General features: G+C 42.9%; 1 protein-coding gene across 1 annotated transcript in view; it reads left to right on the forward strand.

The window, feature by feature from the left end:
• The window catches only part of LOC144684288 (nuclear pore membrane glycoprotein 210-like), a 165,074-nt gene that overhangs the window by 44,305 nt on the left and 102,774 nt on the right, over positions 1-17,995 (forward strand). Inside the window, exons 8-12 of the mRNA XM_078547916.1 lie at positions 1,845-1,913; positions 3,001-3,107; positions 14,738-14,878; positions 16,582-16,704; positions 17,701-17,856. Of these exons, the coding sequence (XP_078404042.1) occupies positions 1,845-1,913; positions 3,001-3,107; positions 14,738-14,878; positions 16,582-16,704; positions 17,701-17,856 (596 nt within the window). The remainder of the gene's footprint in view (positions 1-1,844; positions 1,914-3,000; positions 3,108-14,737; positions 14,879-16,581; positions 16,705-17,700; positions 17,857-17,995) is intronic.

The following is a 17,995-nucleotide window of genomic DNA, read 5'->3' on the forward strand; positions in this document are numbered from 1 at the left end:
AATTTGTGGCTACTTTTATAATCACTTGCGCAGGTACAGTACTCCTTAAAAAAATGTCAACTTAGGTTAGGATGCTTTTTCTTTTCTAAGAAAGGACAATTTTCTAAGCCTTTTCTATTGTCTTGTTTTAATTTTGTTTCTTTCCTATTTTTCTTTTTCACTTCTCTTAGACCAATTAAATCAATGCAAGAATACGAATTTGCTCTGTACCTGCTTAAAAATCATACTGGTGTTTATTATATAAGTCAAGATAGTAGTAATTTATCTTTAGTTGCTGAGGAATTTTTTCATAAGTTTGTTCATACAGTAGATTGACAATATGGGTAAAAGAGAAAAGTAAGTATTTATATAGTGCCTCAACATGTCTCTGAAACATATGGCAATAAGGCACTTCACACCAATTACTCTTGGTGTACAGTCACGGTCGGTATGTGGGGAAGTTTAGCAGCTATTTTGAGCACACCAATATACCACAAGAAGCAGTGAAATATATAACCAGTTATTCTGTTGTTGGTTGTGTTGATTGATAGAAGAATGTTGACCAGGGAAAAGCAGGAACTTCTGGCTCCTCATCGAATAATGCCATTGAATATTAAATGTACATCTGAATAGACAGGCTCACCCAACAATAGCTGACAGTACAGAATTTTTTGGTGCTGCACTGAAGATTTAGCTTTAATAATTTGTGGAAGTCCTGGAATACAATTTGAACTTAAACGAGAAAGAAATACCAAGGAGTGTATAGGGAGAAAATAATAGAAACGCTAGTAATTAGAAGGCAATATGTAATTCTTGCGGTTCTAACAGTGTTACAAACAGTTTGAACTGCAAGCTTCCAGCCATGGGAATATCATAGATTCCCCATTCAGTTGCTGACTTGAATCTCACTGGCAACCATCTATTTTATTTATACATCATAATTCCAGAAGAAATATTCAGTGCTGGTATGGAATGGAAATAAAGCAAGTGCATTAAGACCACACCACCAATATTACCAGTAATTTAGGCTTAAGGCCTGCAGTATGTTTGAGGCACTGAAATTGGCCCAAAGTGACAGGCCATCACAAAAGACACTGGGAGACTGCACATCAACAAAGTGTTGGAACAAAATTGAAATTAGGTAGCCTCCCCACAACAAAAACAAAACTGAAAATACCTGGAAAAACTCAGCATGTCTGACAGCATCTGCGGAGAGGAATACAGTTAACGTTTCGAGTCCGTATGACTCTGTTGAAGAGTCATACAGACTCGAAACGTTAACTGTGTTCCTCTCCGCAGATGCTGTCAGACCTGCTGAGTTTTTCCAGGTATTTTTAGTTTTGTTTTTGTTTTGGATTTCCAGCATCCGCCGTTTTTTTGCTTTTAGCCTCCCCACAAAGTGCCTGGAATCCTGTGTTGCACTGCAGCCACACAAGTGTCTATTTGGAATGGGGCCTTAGGGAAGACAGTTGCCTGCCTTTTGCCTACCTAATCCTATTATCACCATTCTCACCACTTGACTGGCTGCTGGCACTAAAAATTCTGCTTTCCTGACCCTCCTAGCTGTGAGCATATTAACATTATGTCATTGAGCCAACCTCGTGCGAGAGGGTAAACTCAACTTTCTCGGGGCCAAGCACAGGACTGCATAGTTGGGATTGTATAATCAGTCCATAATGTCAGATATTAGTTTATTGGTTGGCAGGTTATTAACAAAATTTCCATTACACTAATGATGCATTGAATAACATAAATTTTACCTGGACTATGGTAATTTCTTAAGAAACTACAGTAACTATCAATTTTATATTTGCATTTGGTAGTCAGTATTGAAAGAAGTTATGGTCTCTTTAACTAAATTATAGACATTCATATGCAAGCACTTTCTCATCTGCCTAACTGTACAATATATGTTGTGGAGGCTGGTTTTCTAGGTTAGTATTGCACAGAATTCCTTTGTATGTCATAGGGCCAGAATATTCAATAAAACAAAATAAGATGTTCAGTAGCAAACATCAAGTGGAGATTTTCTCTTTGTTACATGCCGCTGTTGCAGTGGAGGTGAGGAGGTCAGCACATTTGGAGAGATAACGTCCTGACGGTGCGCCTAGAGAGATTGTTGATATTTGGCTTTTCTGCTCCAGTGTCTTAACCCTAACAGCATCGGGCATTTACTGTCCCTCCCCCATCCACAAGTGGCAATTTCAAGCACAGGTAGCAATCATGCCAGGAACCCACCAAAAAGTGAAGCAATGCAGACCTAGAAACTTTTCCAAAATCAATTGGGCAAGTGGAAGTCCAGCCCTGACACTGTTTCACTGGATTTTCTGCACTGCAGCTAAAAATGCTGCAGTTAAAGCTTTCCAATACCAGTAAGCTAGGAAGGTTAGAAGGAGGGATTCCACCAAAAAATTCTGTACAGTTTACTTTAGAACCATTGGTGCATGCTAGCCTTGTGCCATAGGCCTACTGAACCACATTTTATGCCATTATTAGATACTATAAAGTTGTCCAGTACTTCCCAACTCCACAGTATATCATTAACTGAAATTAGTTTTCAACTATTAGCACATGCAAGTGTTTTTATTTCTTTGCTGTTTCAACAGAAACATTTAACATATGATAAACCTTATGGAAAGTAGTTTTAATATACAAATATTTGAAGTTTTGGGCAGTATAATTTCATGACCTTAGTCGTGGTTATTGATCATTTAATGAACTTTGAAAATCTAAATAAGTACAAGCTTTTTAAAAAAAATAAATTCTGTTGATTGATTCATAAATTGCACACCTCACATAATAACGGGTACATAAAAATAAGTAATGAGGTCATTGGGTTTTCAAGTATTGGTCTTGTGTAGTGCAAAGAATATCCAAATGGTGTATTATTGTAAACTCTTAAAATTTTGTATACTGTTTTCAGTTGTTCTGGAAGTTTTTATGATTTTTGTGTAGCTTTTCAAATTCATAGTGCTTGGTGTGTGTAGATTGTTCTAAAATTTGTCCTGTTGATTCATCCAGGTTTTTCTGTCTTTCCCGGAGATAGATGGGTTTTGGAATTAGGAAGAAAGTATGAATTTACAGTGGAAGTATACGACAAAAGCAGTAATAAAGTTTATTTATCTGACGTAAGATATTAGGTCACCCAATTTTGCCTCTTTGGTGAACTTGTTTCTGTTTGTTCTTGACTAATATTAACCATTAGTCCTATTCAATCTTTGGGTTATGTTAATGATTTTCTTGTAGCATTTATTTATTTAGTGTTTGTGAGGTTTTATAAGATGACTATGTTTTGAGAATGTCTCTAATTCAAGATAAAATGGAGGAGTGAAGAGGGTGTTTTGATTTGAATTTAATTTAACTTAATATAATTTAATTCATGCTTTGCATTCTGCTCAGCAACAAGCCTGGATGGCTTGGTTACTATGGGGGTGGGGGGGTGCCCAGATTGAAACTTGCTGAAAGCCAAGTGCATAATATTCACACCTGGAGACAAAGGCAGGAGCAGCTGGGTTAACTGTGGACGTCCTTTCACCTCTGAGTTTTGGACAAATAGAGAGAGACAGAGAGATCTCTTAGAAAGACAAAAGGCTGCAGCTAATGTGGTCAGCAGAGGAGAGGACGCTGCAAGTCCTCTGTGAGTTACCAGGCAGATTGCGGGAGGTAGGATCATCTCTGGTTGAAGAGACGCATCCCTTGGCAATGTAAAGACTGGAAGATTTGCCCTGGCGAGACTTGGAGGAGAAATCGCCAGACTGGGCTTCTCTGCTGGTAGCCAGTTCAGGAATTCTCTGAAAACTAAGGGAAGCGCCTTTCGTCAGTCATTTGACATTACAACTTGGTGAAATGGAGAGACGTGGACCCATTGGAAGCTGGGAGTGACTATGGACTGTGTCCTTTAAAGGTTTTCATCCTGTGGAGAGCGTTCTGGAAAGTAAATATCTATGTGGTATGAGGTTATCGGTCGCATAAAGACAACGATAAAAAAAGCTATCTTTTCTGTAGTTTAGAGTACTAGTTGCCTACTAAGTAATGTTTAGTTGATGTTGCTTTTAGTTTATTTGTAACAGTATAAGTCCTAAAACCTGAAGTGTTGTGTAATCCCTTTAAGTCGGCCACTGGGAATTCAAATATCTTTTCAAAGGTTTTTGGATTCTATGGGGATTGTAACAGCAGATTATTTGCAGCTTGTGCATGCACTATATGAGATTTTGCCACAACATTGAGAAGGACTTTTGGTCTCTCATGTATTTGAAAGCTGTTTGCCAGAACAGTCTAAAACTAATGCAACTTGCATGGTCTCTCCTAATACTGGCATGGACTGGTTAGGCCGAAGGCCTATTTCTGTGCCATATTTCATATGTAATAGACTTGTATCATCATCTGCAAATAGTTATCCACCTTTTCCCTAAAAAATGCAATGGTCTTTAATTCAACTACTCCTTGTGGCGAAGCTCCACGCACCAAGAACTCAGTGCTCAGCAGGAAAAATCCTGACAATCAAATATCATTTTACCTATGATCATTCTTCTTATGACAAGATTTAGTTATCACAATGAGATTCATTAAATAAGAGATACATGTAATGTTTTAACAATATAATTATATTAGTTCTAATCTTCCATTATTTATCTTGAAAGGAATAGTGGACTCCACGTCATAGTTTAATGGAAAGCAGAAAATAGTTAATAACAAAGTGTGGAATCATCCCAGATTTTCACCAAATGCGGTAGCGGGCGTGAAAAAAGTCGTTTTATCTGCCAGCCGCAATGACAGGTTTTCGCGCCATATTGTTCCCTTCCTGGCGCATCCTGCCTCATTAATAATGCATTCACGGGAAACACGCCGATCACTGGTGGGGATGCCTCTGATTCGCTTGCCCAGCCTTCAGAAATCTAGGCGCCATATTTAAAGGCATCTCCTGCACAAAGCTAGCACTCTGAGAGATCGAAAGCTGCTGGAAAGTCATGGCTGCCAAACAGAGGAAACATGCTGCCCCCAAATTTAGCAACACCTTCTAGCGCCTACTGAATGCAGTGGAGGCCCGCCGTGTAGTTCTCTATTCCTGCTCTGGGCGAAGACCAGCAAGCAAGGTGGCAAATCCAGGATGGGAGGTGGTAAGCAGTGCCAATGCCTTGCAGAAGAGGACAGCCACCCAGTGCTGAAAGAGGATGAATGATCTCCGTTCCACCAGGGTAAGTCATTCTTCTCATCACTATCAACTCACAAACCCATCACACATCCACAGGGATCTCACTGCCAGTTCAAGGGACATCACCATTCACGCTCTCATACACACCTTCATCTGCCCTGCAGATCGTGTCCTCATCCCGTCCATGGCACCACTCACCACCCACATATGCCAGGCATCCTCCTCATCTGGCCTGGCAGGCATCTTGCTTACACTCCTTCCATCTGTATTCATGCAGGTCAAGCTGGCACACAACAAAGGGAGAGGTTGCAGACTGGTGGAGGAATGCCTGACATCACGTCCTCACAGACTTTGGAAATAGAGGCATCCAGCTGGCTAACGACGATCTGGACTGTTCTTGTACTGACGGTGAGGTCGGTGATGCTCAATCAAGTGAGGATCCAGCAGTGCAACCGTGCTGTGAGCGAGTTCCCCTGTTCCTTAGTCCCCTGCCATACACTAATTATCTCTCCTTGCTTTTGCAGGCATATCTGGGAGCAGCCAAGGGGGTCCACAAGCCAGGTCCTCGACTCAAGCCCTGAAGACACCTCAGAAGAAGAATCTGATGACATCCTAATTGAAGACCCATCACAGCGCTCACCCACACCCTCCACCAGTGCAGAAATACACACCTCATTGGGAACTAATTTTAGAGCAGCCTTGGGGTCACAAACTGGTGAGCACATCTCACTGTCTGATCCACAGCAGGCAGAGCCAGGGAGTCCCCAGGTTTCTGGAACTTGGAGGACTGTTGGAGGCCAGAAATCTGCTGAGTCCGAGTCAGATGAGGAGCTTCTGGACTCAGTCATGCCTCAGTTGCTGGAGCTGCAAAGGCGAGCTTGGAAACGTCAGGAAGGGATGTCCGCTGTACTCCTCAAATTATAAGGCACAAAGGAGGAGTCCGTCTGCCTTCAGTCTGAGGTGATAGTGCTGGCATGCCAATCTATTGAGGTCAACACTGGTAGGATGTCGGCCGCCATGGAGACCTTGCTGCAGGACATCAGCTCTGCACTGCTGCGCGGGCTAAACTCTACCGCTGATATTATGACACAGCCGATGGTGAAGGCTGAGTTCAGATCCCAGAGGGAAACTTGAAACAACTGTGATAACCTATTTTTGCAATTTGTATGTTTTGAGATGCAGGCTTTGAATTCACTAGTAATAAGACCACTGAGCCTCAAGAGGTTTTTAAAATACAACTAAATTAAACATTTATTAATACAAGAAAGATTGTATATATAGGTCTACAAAATTACTACTATAGTAGCTACATAAATCACCGAATTAATCTCTCAGTTACACTCCCGTTAAGGCAACAGTAACTCCCATAGATTTAAAGAGACACCTGGCAAAGCACAACCTGGAGAGTCACATTCAAAATGAGGTTCTTTCAGCTCTGGGTTCTTGCCTACAGCAGCTAAGGCTTCTCACACTTGTTGAATCTTAAAATGCCCCTACCTTACAATGTCTTTTCTCCTTAATTCGTATCTTTCTTTTTGAATGTAAATTTCCATTGTATCACTAGGCTTTTAACTTTACCTCTTCTAACAATAACATCCTTTCATCCCACCAATTTTATTAGTAAGCTGAAAAAAATAAACACATTGCTTGGCGTCTTCTAGCTAGGTGCAAGATTTTACTCATTCTTTTGAATGACTTATTTAAAAATGCAAATTGCCCGTTGACACCTATGTTTCTAAACTTGCCCATGTTTATCTAATTACCATTTCAAACCTACTTCTTTCTATACATCAAAGCCTCTAGACCAGCTTGCTTTAATTCAATTAAGACACACACACAGACACCACTAAACTCTATTTTAAAAAATAATTTCCAATAACATTAAAGACATTAATCTCTTCATGATACTGACGCTATAGTTGGCCTCCAGCAGTGTCAATGCAAGAGGGGTGCCAGGCAGTTCGATCTCATTCCAGCTTCCCCTTCTCCTCAAGGAGTCAGCCAGGGGCTGGCAGGCACCCTTTGGGAGGAGGATCAGCACCTTGACACCCTGGTACCATCCACCCAGGTGACTCCGGGAATGTCCGACCAATCCAAATCCCTCTTCCTGTGGCCCCCGCAGCTTCAGCTCAGCAGGCCGAGGAGGGTGCAGCTGGCCCACAGCAGGACACCCAAAGCAGGCCGGGGCCCTCCATGTCTCAGCCTTCCAGAGGACACCCGCTAAGGTCATTACAGACAGGGCGTAACAGTCAGCAGGCTGCTTCCACCTCTGCTGTGGATGTCTGGGGAGCACCAAGACATAGCGGCAGGGTTAGGAAGGTTAAGAAGATGTAACTCTTTTCGAGTCAAAACAATTAACTACATTAACAAAAACAAGGGATAAATCAAGCACAGCCCCTAAATCAGGTCAGCTGTAAAATCAAGGAAAAACTTTAAAGGAAACTTACAAACATTAAACCAAAATGTGATTAAAGGTTAAGAAGATGTAGTTGCACAGTGTCGGCACATGTATTAATCACTTGTACATAATGTTACCATTGTAAATAAACTCTCAAGAATGTCTCCTTGCCTATGAAGCACAGTGTTCATGCCACTTAGATGTGAAACCTTGGTTCCTGTACAAGATAAAGGCAGGTGTCTCAGTCCAGGGCTTCTTCCCTGTGCAGTGTGTAACCTTCAGACTAAAATGATGGTCCAGCTTCATACTCACTGGACACATTAGTGATGCCTGTACCTTGATGGTGCTTGTCATGGCTGCCAGAATGTTGTGGACAGGCGTCACAGAGTTCCATCATTCTCTGTGTGCTCTCAGCACCTTTTGAGGTGGGGCTGGTCCCCTATCTCTTCAGCATCTGTGACCGGTGATGCTGTGCTCCTGAAGAGGTCAGGTGCTGAAGGCTGAAAAAAGATCAGGTGCATTTAAAGTTTCATGGCTATGTCTGTATGATATGACCCTGATCACTGAGCGCAAGTGAGCTGCCCTCAACCAGACAGGAGTCACACATTCACAGAGGCAGTGTGAAGATCCATGGAGTGTCTTCACTGCAAGTCGTCATTATCCTCCTAGAATCTAGTGACTATTAGGGCGTCCCCATGACATGGGCCTGAGCACTGAGGGTATGTGTGCTGCCATCAGCCTCACAGGAGCCAAATGTTCACAGATGCAAGGTGAGGATGTCAGGACTGTCCTCACTGCATCTCATCATCATCCTCCACGAATCTTGCAGCTATGAGGGCCTCCCAAGCACTTCTGCCTCATCTGGATGGGCTCATTGTCGGCATCCCTGCCTTCGAGGACCTCATCACCATCATCCCCTTCGATGTCCACCTCATTGGAAGAGATGTGCAGCTGTTCTATCTCCTCCTCAACCAGGGCTGCCCCTCGTCGCAGCGCTATGTTATGTAGCATACAGCAAGCTACTATGATGCGCGACACCCTCTGGGGGCTGTATTGCAGTGCTCCATTGGACCTGTCAAGGCATCGGAATCTCATTTTCAAAATGCCTATCGTTTGCTCCAACGAAGCCTGGGTCGCGGTGTGAGCCTTGTTACACCATTGCTCTGCTGCAGTCTGAGGCCACCGCATGGGCATCATCAGCCATGTCCTCTGTGGGTAGCCATTGTTCCCGCGGAGCCAACCCTGCAGCCTCTGTGGACCCTGGAAAATGCCAGGGATCTGAGGTCTGCTAATGATGTAGGAATTGTGGACGCTCCCTGGGAATCGTGCGTAGACCTGTAGGATGTGTTTTGGTGTTCGCAGATCAGCTGAACATTCAGCTAGTGGAAGCCCTTGTAGTTGACATAGTTAACTGCTTGTTGCCACAGAGATCCGAGCACCACATGAGTGCAGTCGATGGCACCCTGCACCTGTGGAAAGCAGAGATCTGCACAAATCCCAGCACTATTGCTTCCTGGCTTTCCTGATCCCAGACAAAATGCCCAAAGTTCCGTGCCTTCGTGAAGATTGTGTCCGTGACCTCCTGGATACACTTGTGCATGGAGGCTTGTGAGATCCCACACAGGTCACCCGTGGAACCCTGGAATGAGTGACTGGCATAAAAATTGAGCGCCGCAGTCACTTACACGGCCACTGGCAGTGGATGCTCTCCATGCCCCAGTGGCACAGCAGGTGGCATATATGACCGACCAGTTCCCTAGAGATGCACAGTCTTCGGCGACACTGGTTCTCAGTCATCTGCAGGAATGACAAGCACCGTCTATAGATCCTGGAGCTGGTGAAGTGCCAATGAGCGACGGCTCTCTCTGGATCTTCAGCTGCGTGTGTAGCAGGCCCTGCTGCCCCTTCATCTTGAGGGACATGCTCCACCCTTTGCTGAGCCAGGCTCCTCCGCCACACACTTCCTCTTCTTCTCTGCTCCCTGTAAGCTATGAGGCATATCGCTAAATCACCAGGCTCCATGATCCTGATGTTCTCCTCCTGCAGGATCAAAGCGAGAGACGTGTGGGTTAGCATATGTGTCCTAAGAGCCTCTCTTGGTTAAGTCTGAAGGCCCCTTCATGCATCCAGGAGAGTGCTGGCCACCACTTGGATGGCCAGTGTGTAGTGCGCTTCATGGCTGTCTGAAACTCCACCCTACTCTACGTGACTGATTGGCACAGCTTCGGCCACTGGACTGCATACTGTGCTCTCACTTTTTTTTAATTCATTCGCGGGATGTGGGCTTCACTGGCTGGACCAGCATTTATTGCCCATCCCTAGTTACCCTTGAGAAGGTGTTGGTGATCTGCCTTCTTGAACCGCTGCAGTCCATGTGGTGTAGGTACATCCGCAGTGCTGTTAGGAAGGGAGCTCCAGGATTTTGACCCTTACTTCCAGGAGGTGGTGTTCCCACCTATCTGCTGCCCTTGTCCTTCTAAGTGGTAGTGGTTGCGGGTTTGGAAGGTGCTGTCAAAGGAGCCTTGATGAATTCCTGCAGTGCATTTTGTAGATGGTACACACTACTGATACTGTGCGTAAGTTAAGGAGGGAGTGAATGTTTGTGGATGTGGCGCCAATCAAGCGGACTGCTTTGCCCTGGACGGTGTCCTGCTTTTTCAGCGTTGTAAGAGCTGCACTCATCCAGGCAAGTGGGGAGTATTCCATCACATTCCTGACTTGTGCCTTGTAGATAGTGGACAGGCTTTGAGGAGCCAGGACGTGAGTTGCTCGTCGCACGATTCCTAGCCTCTGACCTGCTCTTGTAGCCACAGTATTTATATGTCTAGTCCAGTTCAGTTTCTGGTCAATGGTGACCCCCAGGATGTTGATAGGGGATTCATTGAAGGCAATGCCATTGAACATCAAGAGGCAATGGCTGGATTCTCTCTTGTTGGAAATGGTCATTGCCTGATACTTGTGTAGCGCGAATGTTACTTGTCACTTGTCAGCCCAAGCTCAGGCGCAGGCATCCTCCTAGCCTGCACTGCAAGGCTGCACTGTCAGCCTGAACCACGAGGGATATTGGTGCAAACCTTAACAAAGACATTGCAAGCAGCTGTGATTGCCTCCACCAGTGACTGCACCACGGCCACCTCTTGCAAGGGGATTCTACAACTTGCCCAGTCGGCCAATTATTTTGCTGCCCCCTAAAATGCACATTAATTTGCAGTCTGTGCCCAAGAGGTGAAAGGTTCTGCAGCAATTGGTGGCACTTTCATGCTTTTGCATTACTTGAGTGGGCAGAAAAGCTTTAGAGGCTCGACTCCAAGCATGTCAATGGAGCTGCTGCTGATCAGACTCAGCTGCAGAAGAATGCCCACTTTTTCCAAGTGCGTGGCCACTTCCCTCGCCCCCCGGCATGTGCTGCCTTGCCTCGCCTCTCCCCTCCCTGTCCTGATCCCCACTGCATCCCTTGCCCTGGCACTGCACTGAAAGCCAGCCAGGAAAAAGTGCCTTGCCTGTGACCCCACCGAATGCCCAGCGTCTCTTCCTTGATGTCCTACAGGCGATGCTCATGAGTGCTGAGCAAGGTTGTGTGCACTCACCTCCAAGTTTCCTTTGAGTTCAGGTTGCCAGGTACACTCGTTTTAAAGGCAGACATGAAGCACGCCATTCTGAAGTTACGCTGATGTGGGCGGTAAATTTGACATGGGGGGGTGATGATTCCAGTGAACAGGGCTTATTATGAGATGCTAAAGTATTGAAATTAGGTTCCCAACGTGCAGCGGCGGGAAACGTGGCCCACCATTGACTGGTGGAGGGGACGATCGCAAACTGGTTTCACAACAGCCTGAAACCAATTTTTGGCCTCCTGGCCATCTTGTACACCCGCCCGCCATGACGCCCGCTGCCAACGGGATCGGATGATTCTGTCCCAAGTGTTTAGACAATAAACAATTTATATTTAGTACACAGACTAGCCATCAACATTGCTAGCAGAATCTTTTTTATGTTTTTCATACATGGGAGGAAGCAGGCCTGTGGAATTTGCATGTTGAATGTGTTTTCCTTTCTGTATGTTGGAAGATTTGAATGTTTCCAGCTGCTTAACTAGAAGAATTATGATAATGCTTTCTTAACGGAAAAGTTTACCTTTTGCATCTTGTCATGAATTCAGACTAGAATGATAGTCTTATTTTTCTTTACGCTGTGAGAGCACCAAGTGAAGTAACACTGGCAATCTAAATCCACTTCCAACAGAAGCAACCCAGAGCTGATTATGTTCCTGCGGAAATTGAGTGTCTCACGCTTATGGCTGAATTTTTGCCACAGAAGCAGGAAACAAGAGCCGGATTGGTTTTCGAGTCAGAAACCTGCCTCCAGGGGAACTTGATTAAAGTTCAGATTTTTATAGGGGTGAGCACTTAATTAATATGGAGACAAGTTTCCTGTCAAATTAAAGCCAGTGGGTGCAGGAATGTTGGTGAGTCAGATGAATTGTTGGACTCGTTTAGATACCCCATGGCAATCATCACTGAGGCAGCTGGTTGTCAAGAGGAAGAGATCTGTGGCTTGTGCCAAAGCTCTCCATTTCACCAGAGAAAATCAAGATGTCATAGGGGAACAGGAGGCACGGCAACTGGGGCAGGCAAACTTTCACTTCATTGATGCCAGCCTGGAACTAATGCTAGCAGCTGTGTGGGAGATCTTCTTCCTGGAGAGTGGCAGGAGGAGGCCATCTCCTCAAGCAGCAGGGGTACCTCCCTGTTCAGCATTGTCTCCCTTCGCCTCCAATTCCCCCTCCTCTCTTACCTCCTGCTCATCCCTGGATGAGTTGTCTCATTTGAGGGCCTTGCCAGTTTCAAGGTCCACACCTCTCTAGTCAAGCAGAAGACGAAGGAGTCCTGGAGCTGTCAGGAAAGCAAGTGCTCACATGGAGGAAGCTCTTGTGGTCGCAGAGCAGTTGGACATTGAGGAAATGGGAGCTCTTTCTGTTGATGGACGTCACTGTCCCCCAACTGGGTGCCATAATGGCCACATGGGTGAAACCAATGATGTGTTGCACCCAGGGGAATCCAGTGATGGCAGTGAAACGGAATGCCATTTGTCTCTGCAAGGCTGTGTCTGTTGTTAACTATATATGCTGTATAGCATTGGCAAAGAGGGTATCGGTGAGTAATGAAATGCAATGGTGTGAAGCCATTTTTGAGATGCCGCTGAGGTCTGCAGTTGATCCTTGGGAGGGGCTAGAAGCAAAGTTCAAGACCACAGAGACTTTGATGGCCACTGGCTGGGCACGGCAACCAGTGCTGTGGGGTACAAGGTCTTCAATGACGAGGGCACAGATTTCTGTGACCATCTGACTGGAGAGTCGCAATTTCCTGCAGCTGTAGTTCTCTGCCATCTCCAGGAAGCTCCATCTTCGGTAGTCAATCCTGGGTTGAGGGTTTTTCAAGTTTTATTGTCCTCAATGGGGAGGAGTACAGGATTTCTGTCCCACTCCCCGCTCCCCCCCCACCCCCCGTCTTGGTGATTATTTCCGATGTCTAGATTGATTCCTTGAAATTGATACATCACTTGGCACCAGCACTTCCAGGCTCACCCCCACCCACCTCCGGGAGTGTCAAAAATTAAGCCACGAGGGTCTTGTTTGCAGTGTGCAACATCAAAAGACTGCAGTTGCATAACCTGTGATTTTCCATCTCTTAATTTCGGTGGATAGAAAATTACATGCAGTGCATGGACAGTTTTCCAAATAGCTGTCCTTTGCATGCAAAATTTACTACTGCTGTGGGGTTTTGGAAAATTTCATTCAGACCACAGATAGGTGAACAAAATAGAACACTTCCCCAGCTACCTTCGCTGCTAATGTTGTGGCACATGATGACACTATTGTACACATGCGAGGCTGGATACTGGTAAACAAGTAGGCAGGCACATTCCAATTTCCCAGAATACTTTCTTTGGTCACTGGGAGATTGATGACGATTCTGGTACCCTTCTGGCCATTCCAGGAGGCCCTATTCAATATTCATTGAAGTTTAGAAGAATGAGAGGTGATCTTTTTGAAACATATAAAATTCTGAGGAGGCTTGACAGAGTAGATGCTGGGAAGATGTTTCGTCTCCTGGGGGAATCTAGAACAAGGGCACACGGTTTAAAGATAAGTGGGTCTCCCAGTTAAGACCGAGATGAGGATGAATTTCTTCTCTCAAAGGGCCGTTGGTCTTTGGAGTTCTCTTTCACAGAATGCAGTAGAGGCTGGGCCATTGAATGTATCCAAGGCTGAGTTAGACAAATTTTCGAATGACAAGGGAGCCAAGGGTTATGGGAGACAGGCAAGAAAGTGCTGTTAAAGCCAAAATCAGATCAGCCAAGATCTTACTGAATGGAGCAGGCTCAAGGGGCCAAATGGCCTACATCTACTCTTGTAACTTATGATCTTAATTGTGCTGGTGCAGTAATGGCTGTTTGTGTTGACTTATTTTTGAGGCACAATTTAGATTAGAGGTGCCCAACAGGTTGATGCTGTACTTCACTTAACTGTACTTAGTGCTGCCACTGAAAGTAAAGAGTGGAGAAAGTTCCTTTCTAAAGCACTGACATTCATCAGCTTAAAGGGGAGAAAATAATTCAATATTTTTTTTAAAAATTGTTTTCATCAGTGGATGAAACTGAAAATAAATACTCCTTTCAGGAAGCATAGCTAGAAGGTATAACTACAAAGGACTGGACTCAATTGTGTTAAAGTGCTGTGTTCTTTGAGCAGTGGAATTTTCTAACTGGTCAGCAGTAGTTTTAACATGTACACTTATGTCAGATTGAAAAGCTTGTTTTTGTAAACTTTTGCCATATTTAATTGGAATTAAGTACAATATTTGAATAGTACTGTATATTGAATCATTACATTTTCTGCAATGAAAATCATGTAGAGAACCAGTAAAAATGAAACTTTAAAAGTCAGACTCCATGTTTAGAAATATGACTATCCTCTGTGCTATACAAAATAACAGTGTAATTTCATTGTAAAGGCCTGTAGTTTTAAGGAATGGCATTGTTGCTATGAAGGTCTCGGGTGCCACATGTATTATCTGTTCCAACCTTAACACCACTGCATTTGAAAGAGGATATTGTTGTGAAACCAAATTAATTTGTGAAAGGGAAACATGCTTTTGGAAACATAGTGGAAAATAATCACTTATGCTCAGAATCTTGTTTTCTTCCAGAATTTAAACATTGCCACTATCCTTCCAGAATTTTACTTCACAACCCTGAATAGATCCATCAACGGATCGTATTTTTATGTTGACGTTACGATGAATGGGCGAGAAGTAATTAAAGCTACACTATTTGGAACAGTAGGAGAAGTACGAATAAAATGTTTAATTTAACAAATGTCATACACAAATTATTACAAGACACATTGATAAACTGCACCAAGCAGTTCATCAGAAGCCAATAGTGTAATCCTTCAAATGCGCTCCATCCAGTGTGTTTTATTCCATATTATGCGCAAGTGGAATTGTTTAAACTAGTTTGGTTTTCTTTTTTGTGAACTGTTTTTATTAGTGGATAGGCATCATGATCCACATTAATAAATGGTAAACTTTCTTCCGATAGGTACAGAAAACAAAACTGATGAATCAGACTTTCCTGAAACAGGATTTTTAGCACACCTATTTTCATGATGTTTATATAGTTCCACAACATATGTTGAATTTACTATTGAATATTATTTCTCTTTTGTAACTGACTGTCAATCACAAAATCATTATTCTGCACTTTGCAGCAATTACAAACATCAGTCTTTTAAAAATTCAGGTTTCCTGTATTTTGGTAAAATTTTGTGGATGAGTTTTTAACATATCTGTCAGAAAATTAAGTTCAGTTATAGATGTTTTAGGAAATATTTGGTGCCTATTTTGGTTAGTAATTATTTTCCAAATATCAATATTCATTGGTGAAAGCTTAGGAGTAAGTTGTCCATCCAAATGCTCAATCAACGACCTTAAACGTCAAAGGGAAGGGAAAAATATCTTTTGTAAATGTAAATGCGTTGGAAGCAGTTCAGAGCAGATTTACTAAACCAATACATGCAATGTGTGTGCTGTCTCATGAGGAAAGGTTGGACAGGCTAGGCTTGTATCTGCTAGAGTTTAGAAGAGTGAGAGGCAACCTGATTGAAACATATAAGATCCTGAGCGGTCTTGACAGGGCGGGTGTGGAAAGGATGTTTCCTCTTGTGGGGGAATCTAGAACTGGGGGTCACTTTAAAAGTAAGGGGTCGCCCATTTAAGAAGGATGAGAAGACTTCTCTCAGAGGGTCGTGAGTCTTCCTGAAAAGGCGGCGAAAGCAGAGTCTTTGAATATTTTTAAGGCAGAAATAGATAGACTCTTGATAAGCAAGGGGGTGAAAGGTTATTGGGGGTAGGTGGGAATGTTGAGTTGAGGTTACAATCAGATCAGCCATGATCTTATTGAATGACGGACCAGGCTCGAGTGGCTGAGTGACCTACTGCTCCTAATTCATATGTTCATATGAGTGACTTAACAAAGTACACCAAGGCTTTGAACAGAAACAGTGTAAAACTCATCTAAAATATTTATTACATATCTAATTAATTTTTTATGAATGAAAAGATAAACCCTATTCTGTAGTATTTTTATGGAGTAAAACCATTTTGAATCCAATTAGACATCTCCAACACTAAAATCCTGTTGATATTCTTCAAGTTCATGGAAGATATGAAGCTATTTGAAGCATGTTGAATTCACTGGTTACCTTTGCACTTAATTTTATACACACACATCACTCACATATATCTTTAAGCAGCTACGTTGTTTTGACAGTTTTTGGTCACTTAAGTAACAATTTTACGTAGTGCCAGAATTGCTGTTAGCCATTTTTTAGTGACAGTTTTAAACTGGCGGCTGTTCAAAAGTGACATTTAATTTGTCAAAGCAATTTATTATACTGAAGCGTAAAATCATAGATGTAAAGATCAAGGCTCACAAATGTTAAAAATTTAAAATACTTCCCTTGTTTTATTTTTGTCTTATCTTTTTATAGAGACTGGTTGTCCCCATTACCAACCACCAAGAAGTAATAATTTATGAACCAATAATCTTGAAGCCTAGGATCCTTGTGTTCCCATGGCATCCCAAACCCCGAAGTTATCGGCACCTAATTCAGGTAGTGCACTCCGGGACTCAATTATGCTATGAATTACACCTTGATTTATTGAAGCTTATATAATCTACACAAATAAAAGACAGATGCGCATCACATCAAAACCACAGTGAAGAGAGGTGTCAAGTCACTATGTAAGTGATTCAAAATACGATGGGGGGAAGAGAGTGAAATAATTTACAGTGGGCCTTTGAGGGAGTGCAAAGGAGATTTACCAGAATGGTACTGGGATGAAGAAATTGTGGGAAGATTTAAGTAGCTGGGATTTTTCCCCTTAAAGCAGAGGTTATCAGGGAATTTAAGAAAGGTTTTCAAAATTAGGAGGATTTCGACAGGGTAGATGGGAAGAAACTATTTCAACAGGCAGGTCAATAACTACAGAGGACACACATTTAAGTTTATTGCCAGAAAAGTAATAGGAAAATGAGAATTTTTTGGGGGGAAGTAAATTTCAATAGGGAATTGGATATATACTTGAAAAAGGGAAACTTACAGGGCTATGGTCAAAGAGCAGGAGAATGGAACTAATTAGAAAGCTGTTTCAAAAAACTGGCACAGACATGATGGACCAAATAGACTCCTGTACCATATGATTCTGTGAAGTATTTTGCTTATACTTTGTTTCTGTTCATTTAAAAACCAGCAGAAAATTGACATTTAGTTACAAGTTTTACATTACACCTGAAGACACACAGGACTGCTTAGACTGCATGTTACAAGGTTAGCTTCCTGATGTATTGCTTCCAATGGGAAATCTTGCTTGCCATGAATGTTTGCTAGAAATTTCACTGTGCGTACATAGCCAGAAAATAGTAGGTCACATGCTAGAATTTCCACTATGCATTCCCGACAGATGAGATTCTTGGCAGGTGAAGTTCTCCCCATTTGGAGCACAAGGTCAGAAGAATATCCCTAACTTGTTTTTAAACAAATTCTTTCTGTATAGACTGCACAAGTATGTTTTATAAAATGTCTTAAACATGCCTTTGTATTCCACAGGTTAAAGGTGGAAGTGGGAACTTTACATGGTCATCAGGTAATGAAAGTGTTGCTCTGGTGACAGTAAAAGGTGTGATAGCAACTGGTGATAACCGAGGCTTCAGCATTATACAAGCTAGGGATGTGGAAAATCCAATTCACTTTGGCACAATGCAAGTAAGTAATAAATAATGGTCTCGGTAACTATTTAATACTAAATCTTGGATCTTTCAATCTTTTGTTATTTTAATGCTGAGATTAACCCATTTAAAATAAACGAGTTAGCACCGGTGTCAGGTAAATCCAATTGGAAGAT

This window comes from Cetorhinus maximus, chromosome 9 (assembly GCF_964194155.1).
Source record: "Cetorhinus maximus chromosome 9, sCetMax3.hap1.1, whole genome shotgun sequence".
In the NCBI taxonomy this organism is placed as follows: Eukaryota; Metazoa; Chordata; class Chondrichthyes; order Lamniformes; family Cetorhinidae; genus Cetorhinus; species Cetorhinus maximus.